This window comes from Sinocyclocheilus anshuiensis, unplaced genomic scaffold (genome assembly GCF_001515605.1).
Source record: "Sinocyclocheilus anshuiensis isolate Anshui unplaced genomic scaffold, SAMN03320099.WGS_v1.1 scaffold553, whole genome shotgun sequence".
Classification (NCBI taxonomy): domain Eukaryota; kingdom Metazoa; phylum Chordata; class Actinopteri; order Cypriniformes; family Cyprinidae; genus Sinocyclocheilus; species Sinocyclocheilus anshuiensis.
This window is the reverse complement of record NW_015539821.1, coordinates 2770790-2790044: the sequence shown is the minus strand read 5'-3', so window position 1 is coordinate 2790044 and position 19255 is coordinate 2770790. Positions and strand designations below refer to the sequence as shown.

The window sequence follows — 19255 nt, the reverse complement described above, 5'->3', positions numbered from 1 at the left end:
TTCTAACACACCAGCACAGCTCTGTCCTGCTCGGTCACCCGAGTTGCTTTCTTTTTCCCGAAAAGATTTCCCATGTCGATGCCGCATCCCCGCCACTATCTGTCAAGACAGGGGCGGTGTTTCTAAGATTGAGAAAAAGTTAATTCCACAGGCCGCGTTTCTGTCAGTCCATAACAGAAACACTAAAGTCTGAGCTGTGTGGAACAAAACAGCACCACTGCCTACCGGATGTTCTGTACTTCAAAATAAAAGCCATTTAGAAACCACTTGTTTACCCCACATTAGTCATGCGCGGATGAGCTAAAACGTCACCCGAATCCGCAGCTTCAAATAAATTATCCACCCGCCAACCGCCCGCACCTGTATTTTTGTCTGATTTAGGTAACCGCACCCGACCCGCACCCGATCATCACATTAGGGTTCGTACGGTCATAAAAAACCTGGAAAAGTAGTTGAACAGCAATTTCCAGGCCTAGACATTTTTGTAAAAATAAATAAACTCAAAAAGTTTTTGAAAAGTAAGGAAAGTCTATTTCACAATTCTCTGTATAATAGAATTATGTTTAATCAGATCAAACAACAAAACTTACTGCTCTTGACTAAATAATGTTTTGTTGAATAACTTTTAATGTTAATTTACAGTTTATTCAATTTCTGTAGCCTATTTAAAACACGTTCATAATTTAGAAAATGAAGTTACTACTTGCATCATTAATGATTTATTTTATCCACCCGCGACCCACCCGCAAATGATCAGAATGCATTTTTTTATCACCCGACCCACCCGATCCGCGGATTATCCGCAGCGCCGGCGGATATAACCGCCATCCGCGCATCACTACCCCACATACCTATACTGAGGAATAATGATAATATTCTGACAATTTAGAAATTTAAGAAATTTACTAAAGGTCATAGGCAGTTAGGATTGCTCAGTTAGAAGAATAAAACATAGTCTGCGTAACCGGCAAATATTCCAAATATCTTTATTGGTTCGATTTAGTGCAAAATAAAAGTATGCTAATACATCCACTAAAGCCTACTCTTCTTTACAGACGAATTCACTGAGCCGTTCTTTCAGGTCATGTAGCAATTAAGCTACTGATAGTTATGTAAAAAAATATATTATATATGGAAAAAAAAATATTTTTCCAAAAAGTGAAAGTCCTCCATCATCGTCTACTTCACCATGACCGGATGTGGACGTGGCATACATTCTCAGTTCTTCCGGTGCGCGTGAGGAAAGGATTAAACGTCCGTCTCACCGCTTTCTTTCCGTGAAAGAACGGCAGTACTATCGCGTTTACCGGGGTTTAGAACCGGAACGGCGTTCTGACGACTCGTTCGTTAACTCATCGAGCGGTTTATGAGGTGAGCTGTCAGTTGGCGCTGGATGTTTGTTCTTTTATTTGGTTATTTATTTTCCTGCCACTGTTAGCTTAGCTTAGCACATTCAGCGTCGAGTCATTTATGACTTTAATTAATATTTAATACATGAAAGTGACACATTTTGCTGTAATTCATACGATATAAGGGCTTATTAAGGTGAGATGCGTGTTGGCAGACCCAGTGGGTCATTTCTTGATTCTGTTTTAATAGCCAGCAACGATAAACATCCGAAATTAGCTTAGCAAGAGGTGAGAGAGTGAGTGGATTTAATGTTCTCATACGCCAACTAGTGATTTAAAAAATAAAAGCCGTTATTAAAGCTTAACGTGTGTGATGTAACTTAATGGCTCAGTTAATAGTATATTATTCCCTTTTAATAGCACATGTGTAGTTGCTGCAGTGCATCTGCTTGATTATGTTATGATTTTGTGATTTTGTCTCTCAACTTCTTGATTGACATTTCAACTTCGAGTGTCTTAATGTCATCATCTTAGTTTTTTAGTTGTATTGTTTTACCAATTTAATGTCCCTCTCAATTGCTTACATTTCCCAAATTTGTAATGTATGTATGAAAGTTTGTGTTCCCCATAGTAAATTAATGGGTAACTATGGTAACTGGCATATGTTTTTTTTTCTAAACCACGCCCCCTATATATGACTGGTTGTCAAACGTAAATCTACCTTCATTTCATTTTTTAAAAGGATGCTGCTTTTCTATCAAGCTTTGTGGTGAAATCCATAGATGGACATGTAATTTTTAGTGGCACTTGCTTGTTTGATCATCACTGTCTTTGAGCCTTAGTACATGAAACCAGTTGCTTGGTCAGCAGACTTGTGACTTGAGTTTGAGTCTCAGACTTCAGACTTGAGTTAACATGTTTGCTGGTTTCCCTTCATGTAACGTTGTCACCCAAGTTGAGATCATGTACATGACACATTAGAGTTCCTCTGTGTATATTCAGGTCATCCAGCAGGCCTGTAATTTCATTTCAAACAGATAGATGGAAAATGAGCGTGTTTATCTCTGGAAGTCCTTGCACATGTGGTGCTGTATACTATTACGGTATCCATTGCCTTGAATTATTCAACATTATTCAAGGCTGCGTTGTGCTAACGCCTCTTTGCTATACTACTTGCTAGAAATGAGGAGTAGTAGTTTTAAATCAGATTTATTAAGAAATATGTATCTAGATATTTCATAATTGCTGTTAAAACTACTTTTCCATCTGCATTTTGTGGGTTTTCGTAACATCTGCTATTAAGAAAGCAAGTGTGCTGGCAGTAATTGTGTCATTTGAGTCCACTCCAGTCCAGTCAGCTTCTGTTTCATGGATGTTTGAGAAATTGATATGTGTGAGACACTATTAAACACCATTATATAAGCAGCTTCAGGAGTTACTCGAATAAACTGTTGGACTAGTGAATTGAAGAGTCTCAGATGTTTGGGGTGGGTGTGGAACGCGAAATACGTCAGATGTCAGTTATGTGCTGTGAATGTTATTAGGGAGTGCTTTCTTTGAATGTAGGTTATGTTTTTGTTGAGTATCATCATCATCTTTTTAAATAGTATTAAGTCTATGTAGAGTAGACCTAAAATTTCAGCATTAAAATGAAGATCATACTTCAATATTTCACAGTTTAAAATTGACATGAACTAAAAATGCGTCTTTTTACTTTCTCATATTCCTAGCCTCACCTGAAGACCAACCTTTTTTTTAAATCACAGTGTAATAACTTGCTCGATTGTGAAACAGCTTTTCATTTTTGGCTGATGATACTTACTAGGTCATGCAGGCTGTTGGTTAATGCTAATTAATAGCCAAGTAGCTGTTTGAATGTCATTTTGGACTTTTGCAGATAATACTGCCTTTCAAAATCCTGCCAATAGTTAATGCAGTAGTTTCAAGCTCTGTAAAACAAAGATTTTTCAAAGTTGTAAATAAAGATTATTCTATGTTTAATTCAATGTGTTAATTGCTGTTTCTTTGTAATAATTGGGAAATTTACTAACAATGTTTGTTTTGTTTTGTTTTGTTTTGTTTTGTTTTGTTTTGTTTTGTTTTGTTTTGTGTGTGTGCGTGCGTGTAATAATGTGCTATTATTAACATTAATTTATTAAGTTATGATGTTGAGATCATCTTATGGGTGAACTTGACCTCAACATAGACCTTCATGATCCACTGCAAACTTTCATTCACTTCTGACTCTATTTTGATTTTCAGGGCCTATTTTTCATGATCCAATCAATTTTGTTTGGATAAATCAAATCCCTTTGTAACTTTATTATTATTATTATTATTATTATTTATCATTTATTTTTTTTAATATATTGTTTCAGTAAGAAATGTCACATTATGGAAGTTGTGAATATTATTTCAAGGGGCTTTATTTATGATTTGACGTGTAGATGAGATGTACATTTACAACTAATACTTCCTCTAGAGTACAAAAGGAATCACTTTTTCACTTTATACAGGGGTGAGGTCTGTGCTTAAATGGGTTTCGCAATCATGAATGAATAATTTTAGATTCTGATTTCTAAAAATAATGTGAAACTCTCCTGTTATTTGTTCACTCATCAACTTCCTTGTGTTGTTTGCTTTTAGAAACCCCAAAGCTTTTCCAGCTTGAAGGGTGAAACAGCCTTTTCTGGCAAATTTCTCTTTTATGACAACATTTGCTGCTCTGAGCTTAAATGATTAGTTGGGAGTTTTGCTGTGCCAGCAGTCCAGCGGCACATGTCTTTAGACTCCTGAAAGCATCAGAGAGACTAACAAGACCTCTTAAGCTCTTCTCACAGCAGTACCTCATAAATATAGATTTACTCACTCACTTTCTCTTTATCCTTTTTTCCCCTGTTTCTGCCCTGTCTTCAGAGTTAGGGATGAACTGAGAATGAATGTCAACCAGCAACCTCACATGGCCTCTCCTTACGGGCAGCCTCAGCCTGGGTATCAGGGCTACCCCCAGCCTGGATATGGGGGTGGCCATGTGCCATCGGGATATCCGGCTCAGTACGCACCTTATAATGGGCCGGGCGCTGCCTACCAACAAGGTCCACCACAAGGTAAGGGGGGGTTAAAAAGTACAAAATGATTGTCATAAACACATTTCCTAAAACAGTCACAGGTTATTATCATTTAATATGAACTTCAGTTCAGTCTGTAAGATCTGTTAATTTATCAGCTGTGTTTTTTCGGAGTGTAAGCAAAAAAGAAGAAAGTGACAGTCAGATTTCGCCCTCACAGCCTCCTCTTTTTTTACCTCTCATCTCCTGTTTTAACATTTCATTCCCATTTTTCACTGCTCTCTCTTTCTTGTATTGCAGGATGTTCTCCTTATGCAAGCTTTCCCTCTAAGACTCTCGCAACAAACTTAGTCTCTGACCTGTCCTCCTCCTCTCCTCTTGACCTAGGTAACTGGTTTAATTCTGCTTAGCAGCCTGTCCTCTCCCCTATTCCCTGCGATTTGTTATTGACTGCGGTATGCGAGACGGCTGAGCAGCACTTGTTGCACATGTAGCATTCGAAACCAGAGTTAGGCACACAGTTGGCTAGTGACATAAGAAACTGCTCTATAAGAAAATTTCCCATCAGAAATGTATATGTAATGCTTAAAAATAATGTTTTTCTAAATGCCTAAGCAAAATAATCCTGTTGTCATGAAGAAAAAATGTTGTATAAAATGTTTTGACTCTTCTGACCTATAATATTTATTTTTCCTGTTCCCTTCCATTCAGCTTAGGTCCTACATTTTTACATCTGTTTGCTCTTCTTAATATCATAAGTAGAAAAAAAAAGAGAGAAAAGGACCAACAAACAACACAAACATGTCTCTGTATTCTAGGCTGCATTATATTTTTGCTGCATCATTTGCTTAAATTAAATGCCTTTGTTTCTCAAAGTTAATCATAAAATTTGGAAATAAAATGTGTGTTGTTGGGATAATAAAATATTCAATTGTTTATTTTTGGTCCTGCTAAAGGTGTGAGAGGACCTCCCACCTCAGGGGCACCATCTGTCTCAGGTGCCCAGAGCTATTCTCAGTTTGGGCAAGGAGAAACTCAGAATGGACCACCTCCAATGGGTGCTCCACCACAGAGGTCAGTGACCCATTATATCAGCATGTGTGTTATCAGCACTATGTGTTGTTTCTTCAGTTTTGTGGCTGATATTGCTTAAATGGGTTATAAATAATTACCATTTAATATTTAATGAGTGCAAAGTGAGTCTTATTTTCATGATTTTGCAGCATTGTCATGTTTCTTGCTTTGATCTTTTTTTTTTATTGCTTGTTTAGCCCTCCAGTGTCTCAACCTTACACTGCAGGTGCAGTGAATCTGTCTGGTCCTCAGCCCCACTACAGCCAGCAGTTTGGAGCTCCACCTGTCAGCATGCAGCATATGACCAATCAGATGGCCAGCATGCAGGTTGGCTCAACTGCACCCTCCCCTGCAGGCCAAGGCTATGGTAAATAACTCTTTTTAAACTAACTTATGATCTAGAGCATCGCTGTGATTGATGATTTGTTCTGTCTTTTTTTCTAGCCCCTCCCTCTGTGTCCCAGGCCGCTATGTCTGCTCCCTACACACCTGCAGCTCCTCCTACTTTCCCACCCACTTCCACTGCTCCCTCACAGCCTCCGCCTACTGAAGCTGTAGCTCAGCCTCCTCCACAGTCCTACTATGGAGCTCCACCACCTGCCCAACTGCCTTTCCCAAATGCTTTCTCCTCCACTGGCCCCACTCAGCCCCAAGCTCCACCACCTGTTTCTCCACAGTCCTTCCCTCAAGCTCCGCCTGTCTCTCAGCCTCCTTTTTCCACAGCCCAGGTGCCTCCAGGTCCCACTCAGTCATACGGAGGCCCACTTCCTCCAACACAGCCATCTTTCTCGAGACCACTGCTTCCCACCTCCCAGCCCTCCACATTCCCTGCAGGTCCACCACCCACCTCGACTCCATCTCAGCTTCCAGGGGTCATGCAGCCCCAACCACCAGTTTCCCAACCCTCACCTTACCACTCAGGTCCCCCTCTAACCTCTACTGGGTTTCCACCACAAGTTGGTGCTCCACCAAGGCCTCCTTTTGCTGGAATGCAGGGCCCTCCTATGGCATCACAAGGGCCTCCTATGGCATCTCAAGGGCTGCCTCTGGCATCGCAAGGGTCTCCAATGGCACAGGCTAATCATGTACCCCCTACACAACCTGGCATGCCACCTGGTCCTATCAATGCTTCCCTGTCAGGGCCACCACCACAGCCAGGAATGCAGGGATATCCTCCTCAGCAAAATGGTGAGCATCAGTGTTGTTACTGTTAATTATAACCAATACTATAAAAAATAGTTTCCTGTAATTTCAGTGTTTTTAATAAAGCTTTACAGGTTTAGAACAAGTACAACTTTTTATTTTGAGGTGAACCATTTAACAGGGCTAATTAATTCTCAAGTCTTTGATTTTGTGTACTGATTTGCTTATTACATATTATTTCTCTACCAGGTGCTTTCGGGCAGGTCAGAGGTCCTCAGCCTGGTTACACAGGACCATATCCTGGGCAGCCAAACTATGGAGCACCATCCGGTGCACCTGCTGCAGCACCACCCGCCCTGAAGAGGCTTGATCCTGATTCTATCCCAAGCCCGGTATGAACAATCCAGATCTGACATGCACATTCACACAAGGTCACGGTCCACCATACCTTCTCCCACACATCTCTTGTGTTGATTTTTCAAGTGTGTTTTTTTATAAATATAAATATTTATCCATTTTCAGTACTACTTGCATCCACACTCACACACACACAGACGTACACTGTCAATTTGTAAAATACATATCTATGTAAATAGGTGTGTGATGTGCTTGTGTTAAGAAAGGCTTCGCTCTGGAGTCTCCTGTGTCTGACATGCATGCACTATGGCGGCTATTAGTAACAATAACCTCCAGATTCATGGATTTTTCAAGGCTTGGAGATTCTGCACGTGCCGCCTCGCAATAACTGCACACATGTCTCTTATACTGTCTGCTAAACAGTGTGATTAATCATCAGTAATTCTTGAAAAAAAAAAACAGAGGAACTGTAACTGTGGTTACACTTCTGTTTATCTTCTCTGCTCTTTCTTTTTTTTCCTTTTTGTTTTGGCTTCTCTCTCTATCCCTCTCCTCTCTTATAATTTGCTGACTAAATTGTTAAAATGTAAAGCAAGCCTCTGACATGCCGCCTGTGCAGAAAACAAGACATAGAATAGACCCAGACGCAATCCCAAGTCCAGTAAGTGCGTCGTGTCTCTCTGCTGTCTCTGTGTTGTTATACTGTATCCAAATTTCTCTGTTCTTAACTCATAGGGATGCCAATGACACTGTCTAGATGAACAGAATATTTTATTTTTTGTTCTTATAGAGCTGACATAATAGCTTCTGTGTAGTAGACAACTTCCTTAATGAGATGGACACATCGGTATAACATGAATTCTTAAAGGAATAGTCCACACAAAATTTAAAATTCTGCCGTCATTTATTCATCCTCATATCTTTCCAAAACTATGACTTTCTATCTTCTGTGGAACATAGAAGAAGATGTTTTTTTTCTGTACAATGGAAATCAGTGGTTTGGTTTCCATCTTTGTTCAAAATATCTTCTTTTGTTTTCCACAGAGAAAAGAAAACCATTCTGGTTTGTAACGACATAAGGGGGAGCCAATGATGACAGAATTTTCATTTTTGGGTGGACTGTCCCTTTAAGTCATAATTTCTTTGATTCTGGAAAATGACTCCCATTTAACTTTATTTTAGACTGGTCATTGGTGCCCACCCAAAACCGTTTGTATCTACACTCCTGCATGCAATATAGTAACAGTGTGTGCATGACTGACATGTTCTTATTTATGGTTTGTTGGGCTGTCTAATGTAAGCATTGTGGCCCATCGTTTAAAGGTATATTCTGGGTTAGGTGCTACTCGTGCTCTATCAATGGCATCATTGGGATGACAATAGGGCTGTAATAGAGCTGCAGGGCTAACGTAATTTTGGTTGACAACCTGGTTTTTCCATTGGCTTTTGGATTATTGCAGAAACTAAGCTTTGTGAACAACAAAAGTTTGATTTCTACATGTTTTGTGTACAATCACTGATATATTTTATGTCGTAGAATAACATGTAAAAATGTATTAAGCTTGTGTTAACCACAGACCTTATTTCAGGCATTAAACCAAGAATCCAAAAAAAAAAAATTTTTGACTTTGACCACTTGTTTAAAAATGTTAACTCGATTCCTAGTTTTAGGGCTCATACCTGCAGCACTCTGTGCTCTTGTTTTGAAAGTCTATGGGGACAGTTCAGTAAGAAAATGTTTGATATTGGAGCTAAACCGATGGGGACAGCATGTATCGGGCATTGTCAACGAAGCTTATTCAACCCTGAATATTCCTTTAATCTGGTTTAGATGATCAGATGTGGTGCTAAACTTAAAAATTTACTGATCCTGTTTGGATTAGTTCTATATGAGCATAAAGAGGTTTATTGGGTGAAAGGCCAGGGTGTGTTTTTTGTTCATGAATAAAGGTGTGTCAGTCTTTCATAGGCTGGTGTTTTTTCACTCAGATTCAGGTTATCGAGGATGACAAAGCAAACAAGGGAAGTGAACCTTTTACTACAGGGGTCAGAGGTCAAGCCCCACCTCTCGTCACCACCAAATTCCAAGTTAAAGATCAAGGTAAGAACAGATATTAGATACTTTTAGACATTGTTTGGAATCAAACAACTTTGAATTGCTACTTACTGAATATAGTAATGCATAGTGCATGCTATTTTTTATCTAAAGTAAAACAGTAGGCTTTATTCCATGATGTTACAGGTCTTGATAAAATATGCATTATATTAATCATCTCTCCAAAGGGAATGCGAGTCCACGCTATATCCGTTGTACAGCCTATAACATACCCTGCAATTCTGACATGGCCAAACAGTCCCAGGTGCCCCTGGCTGCTGTCATTAAACCCTTGGCCCCTCTGCCTCCAGATGAGGTAAAAGGTCACATTCTAGGAGTGTGTACTACTGCATGTTGTCGATTCCATTTTAAATGATTGCAGGAGGGTTTGTGGGTAATGGCATGTCATTCCTTTTTACTGGCAGACACCACCATATCTTGTGGATCATGGAGAAAGTGGTCCCATCCGCTGCAATCGCTGTAAGGCCTATATGTGCCCGTATATGCAGTTTATCGAAGGTGGCCGTCGTTTCCAGTGTGGCTTCTGCAGCTGTGTCACCGAGGGTTAGTAATGCTCCCGTAACACGCTTATGTTGAATGAATTCATCCTAATCGACATTTAATGTTTTGGTTTCTGTTCTCCTTTCACACTCCTAGTGCCTCCCCATTACTTCCAGCATCTGGATCACACAGGGAAGAGGGTGGATTGCTATGACCGACCAGAGCTCTCGATGGGCAGTTATGAGTTTACGGCTACTGTGGACTACTGTAAGGTACAGTATATGTTCCCATCATGCCACTACAATCTTAAGGAAATTCTGTGCTGATATGTTTGGGATTGTTAATTTTGAATACTATTTATTGACAGAACAACAAGATTCCTCAGCCGCCAGCCTTCATCTTTCTGATTGATGTGTCCTACAATGCTGTGAAGAATGGCATGGTTGGAATCGTATGTCAGGAGCTGAAGACACTGTTGGACTACTTGCCCAGGTGAGTTTAAACAAGAAGCAGTTTGATCCATCAGAAAAACACAGAAAATTCATTCATATCTGTTGAGAGGTTGTTTTTTGCATGTACAACAAAACATTACGTGTAATTGTGACATTGCCTATTTATTATTACTGCAGAGAGAACCCTGATGTGGAATCAAACATTCGAGTTGGCTTCGTCACCTACAATAAAGTGCTTCATTTCTATAATGTGAAGGCCTCCCTCGCCCAGCCACAGATGATGGTAGTGTCAGATGTGGCTGACATGTTTGTGCCCCTACTGGATGGATTTCTGGTCAATGTCTCAGAGTCCAGGGTGGTTATTGAGAGGTAGGCTTCAGTCTTTGTTTCAGTTTTGTTCAGAAGTTTGGGGTTGGTAAGGTTTTTTTTTTTTTTTTTCACACACCAAGACTGCATTTATTTATTAAAAAAAAGTAAAAACAGTAATGTACTGAAATAATATTTCAGTTTAAAAAGAACAATTTAATAATGTAATTTTTGTGTCAATATAATGCATCCTCATATCAATTTCTTAAAAAAATCCTTTTGAATTTTAGTAAGTACACTGTAACGTCCATAATTTAGTAGAATTTTTCCATTTAAGCTAGTATAAAAGCTAGGACACCTGAATTTTTGACCATCAAAGTATTGATTATGAAAATGTACGTTGCCCCCCAGTTTGTTGGATCAGATCCCTGAGATGTTTGCAGACACGCGGGAAACCGAGTCTGTGTTTGGGCCTGTCATTCAGGCCGGGCTGGAAGCGCTCAAGGTATTTGATCTTATTGCAACAGCGCAAGTTTCATAGTTCACAGTGAGTGTACATCATGTGAACGCATTGTGATTCAAAATGATGTCAGCCTTGTAGTAATTAAATGGAGCATTTCTGTATACAGTGTTAATGGAAGAAACTTTTAGTTTTACATTTTATTTTGGTTTGAGTGTTTCGTGTCTACTCAGAGCGGAATCATTAAGTAACAGTAACATTTCTGCTTTGTCATCTAGGCTGCAGACTGTGCCGGAAAGCTCTTTGTTTTTCACTCATCTCTTCCCATTGCTGAGGCTCCAGGCAAACTGAAGAACAGGGAGGATAAGAAACTAGTGGGCACGGATAAAGAAAAGGTACCTCTCAAATCTGTTCTGCTCATTTCATTGTGTCTGTCTCTGAAAATGTTTTGTCATCATTGAGACTCTTGAGATCTATTGGAACATTGTTACAGAAGGCTTTTTAATGTGGTGTTTATTGGGTAGTTTTAAAGGACCCTCTCCAGCACACTGTGAAGTTCCCATCTCCATTTCCTTTGCAGTCATTATTCCAGCCACAAGTTAGTTTTTACAACACCCTTGCCAAGGAGTGTGTTGCACAGGGATGCTGTGTGGACCTCTTCCTCTTTCCCAACCAGTATGTTGATGTAGCAACGTTAGGGGTGGTCCCAACTTCAACGAGTGGCTCTATCTACAAATACACCTACTTCCAGGTAAGAGAGAACTATACCACCTAGCCATTAATACCATACGTGACCAGATCAAAGAAATCTCCTTAACCAAAAACAACATGCACTGTGATTATATAAACTATGGTTTGTTTCAGGCTTCATCTGACCAGGAGCGTTTCCTCAATGACCTGAGGAGAGATGTGCAGAAGCAGGTGGGCTTTGATGCATTGATGAGGGTCCGCACCAGCACAGGTAAATACACAGCTCTATACACCATATTTTGAATTATTGCTTTTTTTTTTTTCTTTTCTTCATCCTGCCATTTACCTACCACAATATGTTTATACACAACCGTTGTTGTGTAAGATGAAGGCTGTGTTTATTTTATCACAAATACAGTAAATGGTAATATTGTGAAGTAGTATTACAACTGAAAAATTGTTTTCTGTTTTTATTTATTTACAATTATTATGTATAATACTTGTATAATAAACTATATTATTTATAGTCTATTCCAGTGATGGGAAAGCTGAATTTTCACAGCTGTTACTCAAGTCTGCAGTATCTTTGTATTTCTTACTTGCATTTCAAACATTTGAACAGTAGTGTGAATCACCACTCATTTTAACAGAGGTGTTCAACTTCAAAAGCCAAGAAAGGGCCATGTTCCACCCACAACAGATAAGCACAAATTTATAAATGCATTTTGGTATGATTTTATTCCACAATTCTCCAAGACATATCAGCCATGTGACATTCATCCCCTTCTTGTTTTTTTTATTGCATTTTTATCATCAGTTTTTAATGCATATATGTACAGGAGTTGAACTTGTGTGTGGTGCTGTGACAGGTATCCGTGCGACCGACTTCTTTGGTTCCTTCTACATGAGCAACACCACAGATGTAGAGCTGGCAGGACTAGACTGTGACAAGACCGTTACCGTGGAGTTCAGACATGATGATAAGCTCAGCGAGGAGACTGGAGCTCTAATGCAGGTGTGTGTGTTTGTGTGTGTTTGTGTGTGTGTGTGTGTGTGTGTGTGTGTGTGTGTGTGTGTGTGTGTGTGTGTGTGTGTGTGTGTGTGTGTGTCTCTAGTATTGCACTCATATGTGAAGTGTCAGCTACACTGAGTTCAGTCATCTCAACATTTAATGACTTCAGCTGTGCTGACCTTTTTGTCTGTACTCTCTTTCTCTCACTCTTCTTTCAGTGTGCAGTTCTGTACACCAGCTGCAGTGGTCAGCGACGGCTTCGGATCCATAACATGGCAGTGAACTGCTGCTCTCAGCTGGCAGACTTGTACAGGAACTGTGAGACTGACACCATCATAAACTTTTTCGCCAAATATGGTGAGTAAAACCACACACATCCTCTTACACTGGTCGGATAAACACCACCTCACTTCTTCCTGCGCTAGCATTCTTTTGGCCACCTCTGTTACACCAATGTAAAATTTTATTCAGTTTTTTTTTTATTTTGTTATTTACCTATTTGAGTTTTTTGTGTTTTGTTTTCAAAAGCTAGAGCTAGCTTCCAGTTAGGGATGTAACGGTATGAAAATTTCTTATCACGATTATAGTGACCAAAATTATCACGGTATTGTTAAAATGTGCTGGAGATGCACGGTATTGTTCAAATGTGCTGGAGATGTTCAAAAAGTACCAACACATAAATCACTTCAAGTTTTATATTTAAAAATCAACAAACAAAAAATAAAATGAATTTTTGTTTGCATAATCACTAAAACAATATTACCAAGGATGTTCGGATTTTAAATGACAACTTGACTGGCAACAGTTTAATAGCATGTTCAAATATCTAATGTAAATGTTCAAATAAAGCTTTGAAAAAGTTTCAATAAAACGGTAAACATCACATTTCAGCCTTTAAATAAAGAAAAGTTTTGATAATTGATTAAATGATTATATGTATTTTATCTGTTCCATAAATAATTCTAGATACCTTATCTGACTTGTTTAAATGTGTAGAATCCACATAAGCTTGTTTTTCATCAACCGGTCAAAGTTAACAGTAGGGCATGCAAATTCGGTTCGTTTTTGGCAAGACAGAAACTGCACACAGGCTGAATGTAAATATAAGTCTCTGTAAATCCACTCGCTGACAGCAGGTGGCGCTTATGGAAAAGCTGTTTCCCCTTAACCTCCGTGGACAAAGCAGTATTGCGATTAAGAACACTTCCTTTAGGTATTACATGGAGCGAAGATGAAAACAAAATGCCATCGAATCGTTTCTGAAGACAGTCAGAATCTTCAGAGGTACATTCATATAATTAATTCATTCTTATATTCATTTGTATAATTCCCTTAGCACTCTTTTAAAACCTCCCAGCTTTTTCACCCTGTTTTCACTCAAAACGAAACTACTCTGCGTGCTGTGCGCACGTGAGACTGTTACTTAAAACTGTGCTTTATGCTGGACAGTATTTATTTATCGTGAGTTGTTCAAATCGCGGTAATCTAATACGGTTTTAATGATAATTAAAATATGAAACGGTAATACTAACCGTCTGGAATTTTATCATGATTTATCGTCAAACCAGTAATCGTTACATCCCTACTTCTAGTGTACATACAGCATTTAATAGACAATTGGTTTGATGTTATTGTTGTTGTTTTTTTCATTTATATATTTATTTATTTTTTCCAAAAGCTTTTTGGGGGTTTTTTGTTTGTTTGTTTCTTTTGGTTTGTTTTTTCAAAAGCTAGAGCTCCCTTCCCAGTCTCTCCACATCAATAATAATGCATCATTGTTTTGTTTTTATTTTGGTTCTTGTTTTGTTTTCAAAAGATAGAGCTCCCTTCCCAGTCCACCTACATAATTTAATAAAACTAGCCTGCAAAGGCAAGTCAGTAATAAATTATGATTGACATAACGATCAACACCTACCTATTTAGCATCTCAGTGGAGGCTGAAATGTTAGTTAATCATAATATAGGCCATTTTTATGTAAAAGTTTCGAAGATAGAATTGACTTTTTTTTTATGATGTGTTCTGGGACTTGATTAGAGTTTTTAAAGATTATGTATGTGTTTACAGCATATCGGAGTGTACTCTGCAGTCCTATCAAGAATGTACGTGATAGCCTGGTGAATCAGTGTGCACAGATCTTAGCCTGCTACCGCAAGAACTGTGCCAGTCCATCTTCAGCAGGGCAGGTAACTATGGAAAATCAACACACAAAAACACAGTGTACTGTTCTTTCATACAAATACTATTTATTAATGATTAAATATCTTCAGTGTTTCTGTCATATCCTACATTGCGCACATTCTCTTATTTTTACTTACATTTTCTTGTCTCTTTTTCTGCGTACAGTTGATTTTACCAGAATGTATGAAGCTACTGCCCGTGTACCTGAACTGCGTGTTGAAGAGTGACGTTCTGCAGCCCGGGGCGGACGTCTCCCTGGATGACCGTGCCTACCTGAGACAGCTGGTCAGCACTTTGGATGTGTCTGAGAGCCATGTGTTTTTCTACCCTCGTCTGCTTCCGCTGGTGAGAGACAAACACGATAATACCAGCCCATTTTATATTGTAATTGAGCTGTGATGATTATGGTACGTTCTCGGTTTCTCTACAGCAAAAGGTGGATGTTATGAGCATGTCTCTGCCTGTGGCAGTGAGGAACTCGGAGGAGAGACTGTCTAGGGGAGGAGTGTATCTGTTAGAGAACGGACTGAACATTTTCCTTTGGGTGGGGGTTAATGCCCAACAGGAGCTGCTTCAGAACATCTTTGGCACACCGGCTTTCGGCCAGATAGACCCCAACATGGTACGACCCCTTATAAATGCTGAGAAAATAATATGCACACATAATGTAAATAAAAGATTAGTTTTTTCTAATACAGAAGCAGTTATGTAGCTCCGGTATTACTTATGAGCGCATGAAACTTTACCAATCCTTTACCAAGGATGCTTGACATGTTTTTGCATGTTGCATTTTGTTTTTAAAAATATGATGTGAACATTGGTGATTTTGATTGTGTTTTGCTGATTTAGACCTCTCTGCCGGCTTTGGATAATCCTTTTTCAAAGAGACTGAGGGAGATTATCGAGTCCTTCAGGGCACAGCGTTCACGATACATGAAGGTATATACGTCACAGGGCTTGATATTATGCTTTTGCAGATATTTGTGATTCAAGCAGCTGAAAAGATTGTTTATTTTTCTGAAAGCTTAAGTCACTTAGTGTTGAACTTTTCTTTTTTTTTTTTATCTCGGTACAATAAAATTATTAGCAAATGAAACGCATCAGGAAGTCAAGATAATCCAGGAATTATGTGTGACCTTGACTAAGGGGAGAAAGGGAGTAGTCAGTCCAGATTAATGACCGTGTGTTAGTCTGTGATTATTCTTCACTACCGGGAGGCAAGGGTCACTCGTGATTTATAGGATGACACCTTATTAAAAAAAAAACTTATTTGTTATTTATTTGTTATTTATGTAGTTGTTGCTAGACATTTATGGAATTTTTTCCCGTATTGGGCGGACATTTCGGCCACCTGAGCAAAAACATTCTTTATACCAGACGTGTACAGTGCACACACAAAAAAGTGTGCAACTTTTAAGTTTAATGTGCTATTTATATTTGATTTGACCCTTGATGTAGGTTACTTGAGAAAACATTTTTTATTATAATATAATATGATATAGTTAATATGCAAAAATGAAGCAGTTATTGCTCATGAATTCCCTTTTTGAGGTCAATTATTTATTAGGCTTATAATATCATATAAAAATATATATATTTTTAAAAAACATGAACATGTGAATTCTTTTAGTTTGTTATCTAAAACATACCCATGTAGTAGAGTTTGCACACTACACCTGTGTGTAAATGTCTCGGAGTTTTGTTTCCGTTCTGTGCTCATCATCCACTATTTCCACCACTTAATCAAGCCACTCTTCTTTAAAACATGTCATTATGTTTGCGCTAGCTCTCGTGTTGAGTTATTTCGTCCACAACCATTAAAGCATTGGATTTCTACAGGGACTGATTTGTCGCACATCATTCTCTTTCTATGAAACCTGTAAACCGCATTCACTGGTTCTATAGTGACAACAACTCTATAGCGGTTTGCCCGAGCATTGCAATTATTTTGCATTTACTAGAGTTAAATCAAATGCCTTTCCAAACTCATTTTTGCATTTGTCCTGTGCGCGGCATATTATTTCTTCTGCGCACAGCTTAGAGGAAACAGTGCCTACAGCTGATATCAGTGTTTTTCTTCCAGTAGTTTACTCATTTTTAAAACATGTCCAAGACTAAATTAATATAATTGTAAATAATCGTTGTCTTTCAGCTCATGGTGGTGAAACAGGAAGACAAGCTGGAGCTGATCTTCAAGCACTTCCTGGTGGAGGATAAGAGCAACAATGGTGGGGCCTCTTACGTGGACTTCCTGTGTCACATGCACAAGGAGATTCGTCAGCTTCTGAGCTAGGAGCATCAGGTCCCCCCTTCTCTTCCATTGGCTCTGTACTCAGAAGCCCTTTAACCTTTTATTTAACATAATAAACAAAATCCCTTTGCCCATCATCTTCTCTCCCTCAAGTATAATCTCATCCATGTGACTCTTGAGGAAGAAGCCACCTTGTAAAGGAAATGTTGCTCAGTCAGATTACGGTGTTCTTTTGGTTTTAGTGGTGGGAGTTTTGACCCAATCTTCTCCTCACTTTCGATGACAGGCTTGTGAGACTGTGTGTGTGATAGAGGAGGAGATATGCTGTTGTTACTGCTCTACAGCTGATCTGGGATCAGGTTGTGAAGCCTCAATTAGAGCTTAAACTGCTTTGTGAAATGAACAGCTACCGGGTTTTAGAGTGTGTTTGACTGTGAACGTCGATGTTGATTGTACTGGGTGTTCTGTGAGAAACACTAGCACTGATTAATGGTCTCTAGGTACCAAAGGACAGAAAAATAACCGCATTAGAAATGAATCTAGGCCTACTCGGAATACAGTGAAATGAAATCCCTCATCGTATTCCAATATGAATCGAAAGATGTTTTAGAGCAAGTTAGATTCATGTTTATCCAATTATTATTATTTTTTTTTTTTTTCCTGCTTAAATTCAGTTTCCCTTTGATTATCTCTCTCAACCTTGGCCTTACTGATGCTGTTTCTCCTTTTTCATTTGTTATTCTGTTTAGCTTGTCTAATTTTTGTCATTTTCACCTTTTTAATGTGTGTGGAAAACCTAATAGACTTTATGGGAGTTTGAAGTGTGCTGTTAATCGTTCAAAAACTCTGAGAAAACATTCAAAATAAAAGTCTATGCATCAACTTATCTTTAAAAGAAAGAGGGAAAGCTGTTCAAGAGCCTGAGCTGAAAATTGTGCTGCTTTTCTCCTTGCCATTGCCTTCATTCTCTATAAGAAGCAGATATGCCTAAAACTGATGCGTTAGTGACGTTTCTGCTTCCTGGTGAAGAATATGGATCCCGAAGGATGCCTGGACAGGCAGCTGAAATTCAGATGAGCCTCTCAGGAGGATGGGAGTTGTCAAAACCCTAAAGATGGTTCAGTAATTGGGCATACATTACAGAAGCATTCTGGCATTCATTCAGTTCCCTATTACATTTTTTCTTTTTTCTTTTTTTCTTTACTGTATGGTCTGTTGTAACCTGTATACTACATGTGCTTGTTCATTTATCAGTTATGATTTAATATTATGTTCTAAATCTGTTTAAAGGAGCAGGTGGCGTCTCTCTGCTCTAGGGTATTAATCATTGTGCAATGGAAACCTGTGCTGAGAGTGGAGTGCGGGACTCTTTTAGAAACTGACCATTTCTAACCGGTTTTCTAAGCGAGTGACATCAAGCACATGCGGAATTGTGACCTTAAAAGCAATCAACACTGAATATATTGTCATTGCATTTATTACATGTACAGAATTAAAAATCACGTTTTAAAAATGATGTCAAGCTAGTGTGCTTTGTTGAACCTTTAAGTGAACGGCATATGATGTTTGGGTGAGTTGAAGAATGATTTTTTTTTCCCCCCTTCTCACAATGCTTCAAAATGTTTCAAATCAAGCTCATCTTAGTCCTTTCAAAGACATTCTGAAATATATGCTTATTTCTATCTAATATTACAGAGCTCTTTTATATAAAGGGGTGAGCTGGTGTGTTTTTCAGAGGTGTATCCTAGTGAGGTTCTCTTTAGAACAGAGGGATCAGCCTTTGAGTTGTTTTTTTATTTATTTCATTTTTGTGTTTGTCTCTAACCCATATCTGTTTTTGTTGGCCACAGACTCCTCAATGTCTTTCAGAGTCGTGTCTTGTTTCATCTATGCCTCCTGACTGCAAATAAATACCTATATCAATTAATTGACTCCTGCGCTCTTACGAATCCGTCTATACATGGTGCAATATATTAGATTCAGTATTAAAACTAGGTCAAATGCTGCAGAAATGTGAGGTAAAAGTCGAGCAAAATGCACATTGAGATTTTTATCAGTTCAACATCCTGGCCTAATTTTGATGTATTTGTTTCGGATGAGGTGGATCTTGTGTCGTGATCTCTGATCTTAATCTCAGCTCAAAGCACATTCCATGTCCAGAGCATCAGACTCGCTTAAAATAAACTTTAAGCTGCATTATGTAACCGAATGAGCCAGACTTTAGGGGGAGTGATGTGATATTGCGTTAAAGGTGTTTATTAAGTCTGTCTCGGAGAGTTATAAGGATCATGATAGCACGTTTTATGCAGTCAACCACC

General features: G+C 38.8%; 2 protein-coding genes across 7 annotated transcripts in view; one reads left to right on the top strand and one right to left on the bottom strand.

Annotated features, from left to right (window-relative positions):
* The window catches only part of LOC107684156 (charged multivesicular body protein 6), a 4398-nt gene extending 4124 nt beyond the window's left edge, over window positions 1–274 (bottom strand). The window contains exon 1 of the mRNA XM_016480368.1: window positions 12–274. Coding sequence (XP_016335854.1) covers window positions 12–74 — 63 coding nt within the window. The 5' untranslated portion in view covers window positions 75–274. The remainder of the gene's footprint in view (window positions 1–11) is intronic.
* Window positions 275–1194: 920 nt separating this feature from the next.
* Window positions 1195–19255, top strand: part of LOC107684100 (protein transport protein Sec24C-like) — a 28886-nt gene continuing 10825 nt past the window's right edge. Inside the window, exons 1-25 of one of the 6 annotated variants that reach the window (XR_001633813.1) lie at window positions 1195–1371; window positions 4266–4456; window positions 4718–4804; window positions 5374–5491; window positions 5689–5858; window positions 5936–6679; window positions 6884–7026; window positions 7584–7652; window positions 8981–9092; window positions 9275–9402; window positions 9512–9650; window positions 9744–9859; window positions 9955–10079; window positions 10217–10408; window positions 10757–10850; window positions 11084–11200; window positions 11386–11556; window positions 11670–11766; window positions 12365–12510; window positions 12726–12864; window positions 14573–14691; window positions 14852–15031; window positions 15117–15308; window positions 15536–15625; window positions 16839–17689. Coding sequence is in view for 5 of the 6 variants with exons in the window: in XM_016480292.1 (XP_016335778.1) it covers window positions 1367–1371; window positions 4266–4456; window positions 4718–4804; window positions 5374–5491; window positions 5689–5858; window positions 5936–6679; window positions 6884–7026; window positions 7584–7652; window positions 8981–9092; window positions 9275–9402; window positions 9512–9650; window positions 9744–9859; window positions 9955–10079; window positions 10217–10408; window positions 10757–10850; window positions 11084–11200; window positions 11386–11556; window positions 11670–11766; window positions 12365–12510; window positions 12726–12864; window positions 14573–14691; window positions 14852–15031; window positions 15117–15308; window positions 15536–15625; window positions 16839–16979 (3825 nt within the window). In the remaining variant the exon portion in view is untranslated. Of the gene's footprint in view, window positions 1372–4265; window positions 4457–4717; window positions 4805–5373; window positions 5492–5688; window positions 5859–5935; window positions 6680–6883; window positions 7027–7583; window positions 7653–8980; window positions 9093–9274; window positions 9403–9511; window positions 9651–9743; window positions 9860–9954; window positions 10080–10216; window positions 10409–10756; window positions 10851–11083; window positions 11201–11385; window positions 11557–11669; window positions 11767–12364; window positions 12511–12725; window positions 12865–14572; window positions 14692–14851; window positions 15032–15116; window positions 15309–15535; window positions 15626–16838; window positions 18454–19255 lie in introns of those variants that run through there. The other 5 variants (XM_016480292.1, XM_016480295.1, XM_016480294.1 and 2 more) reach the window with 5 other exon arrangements.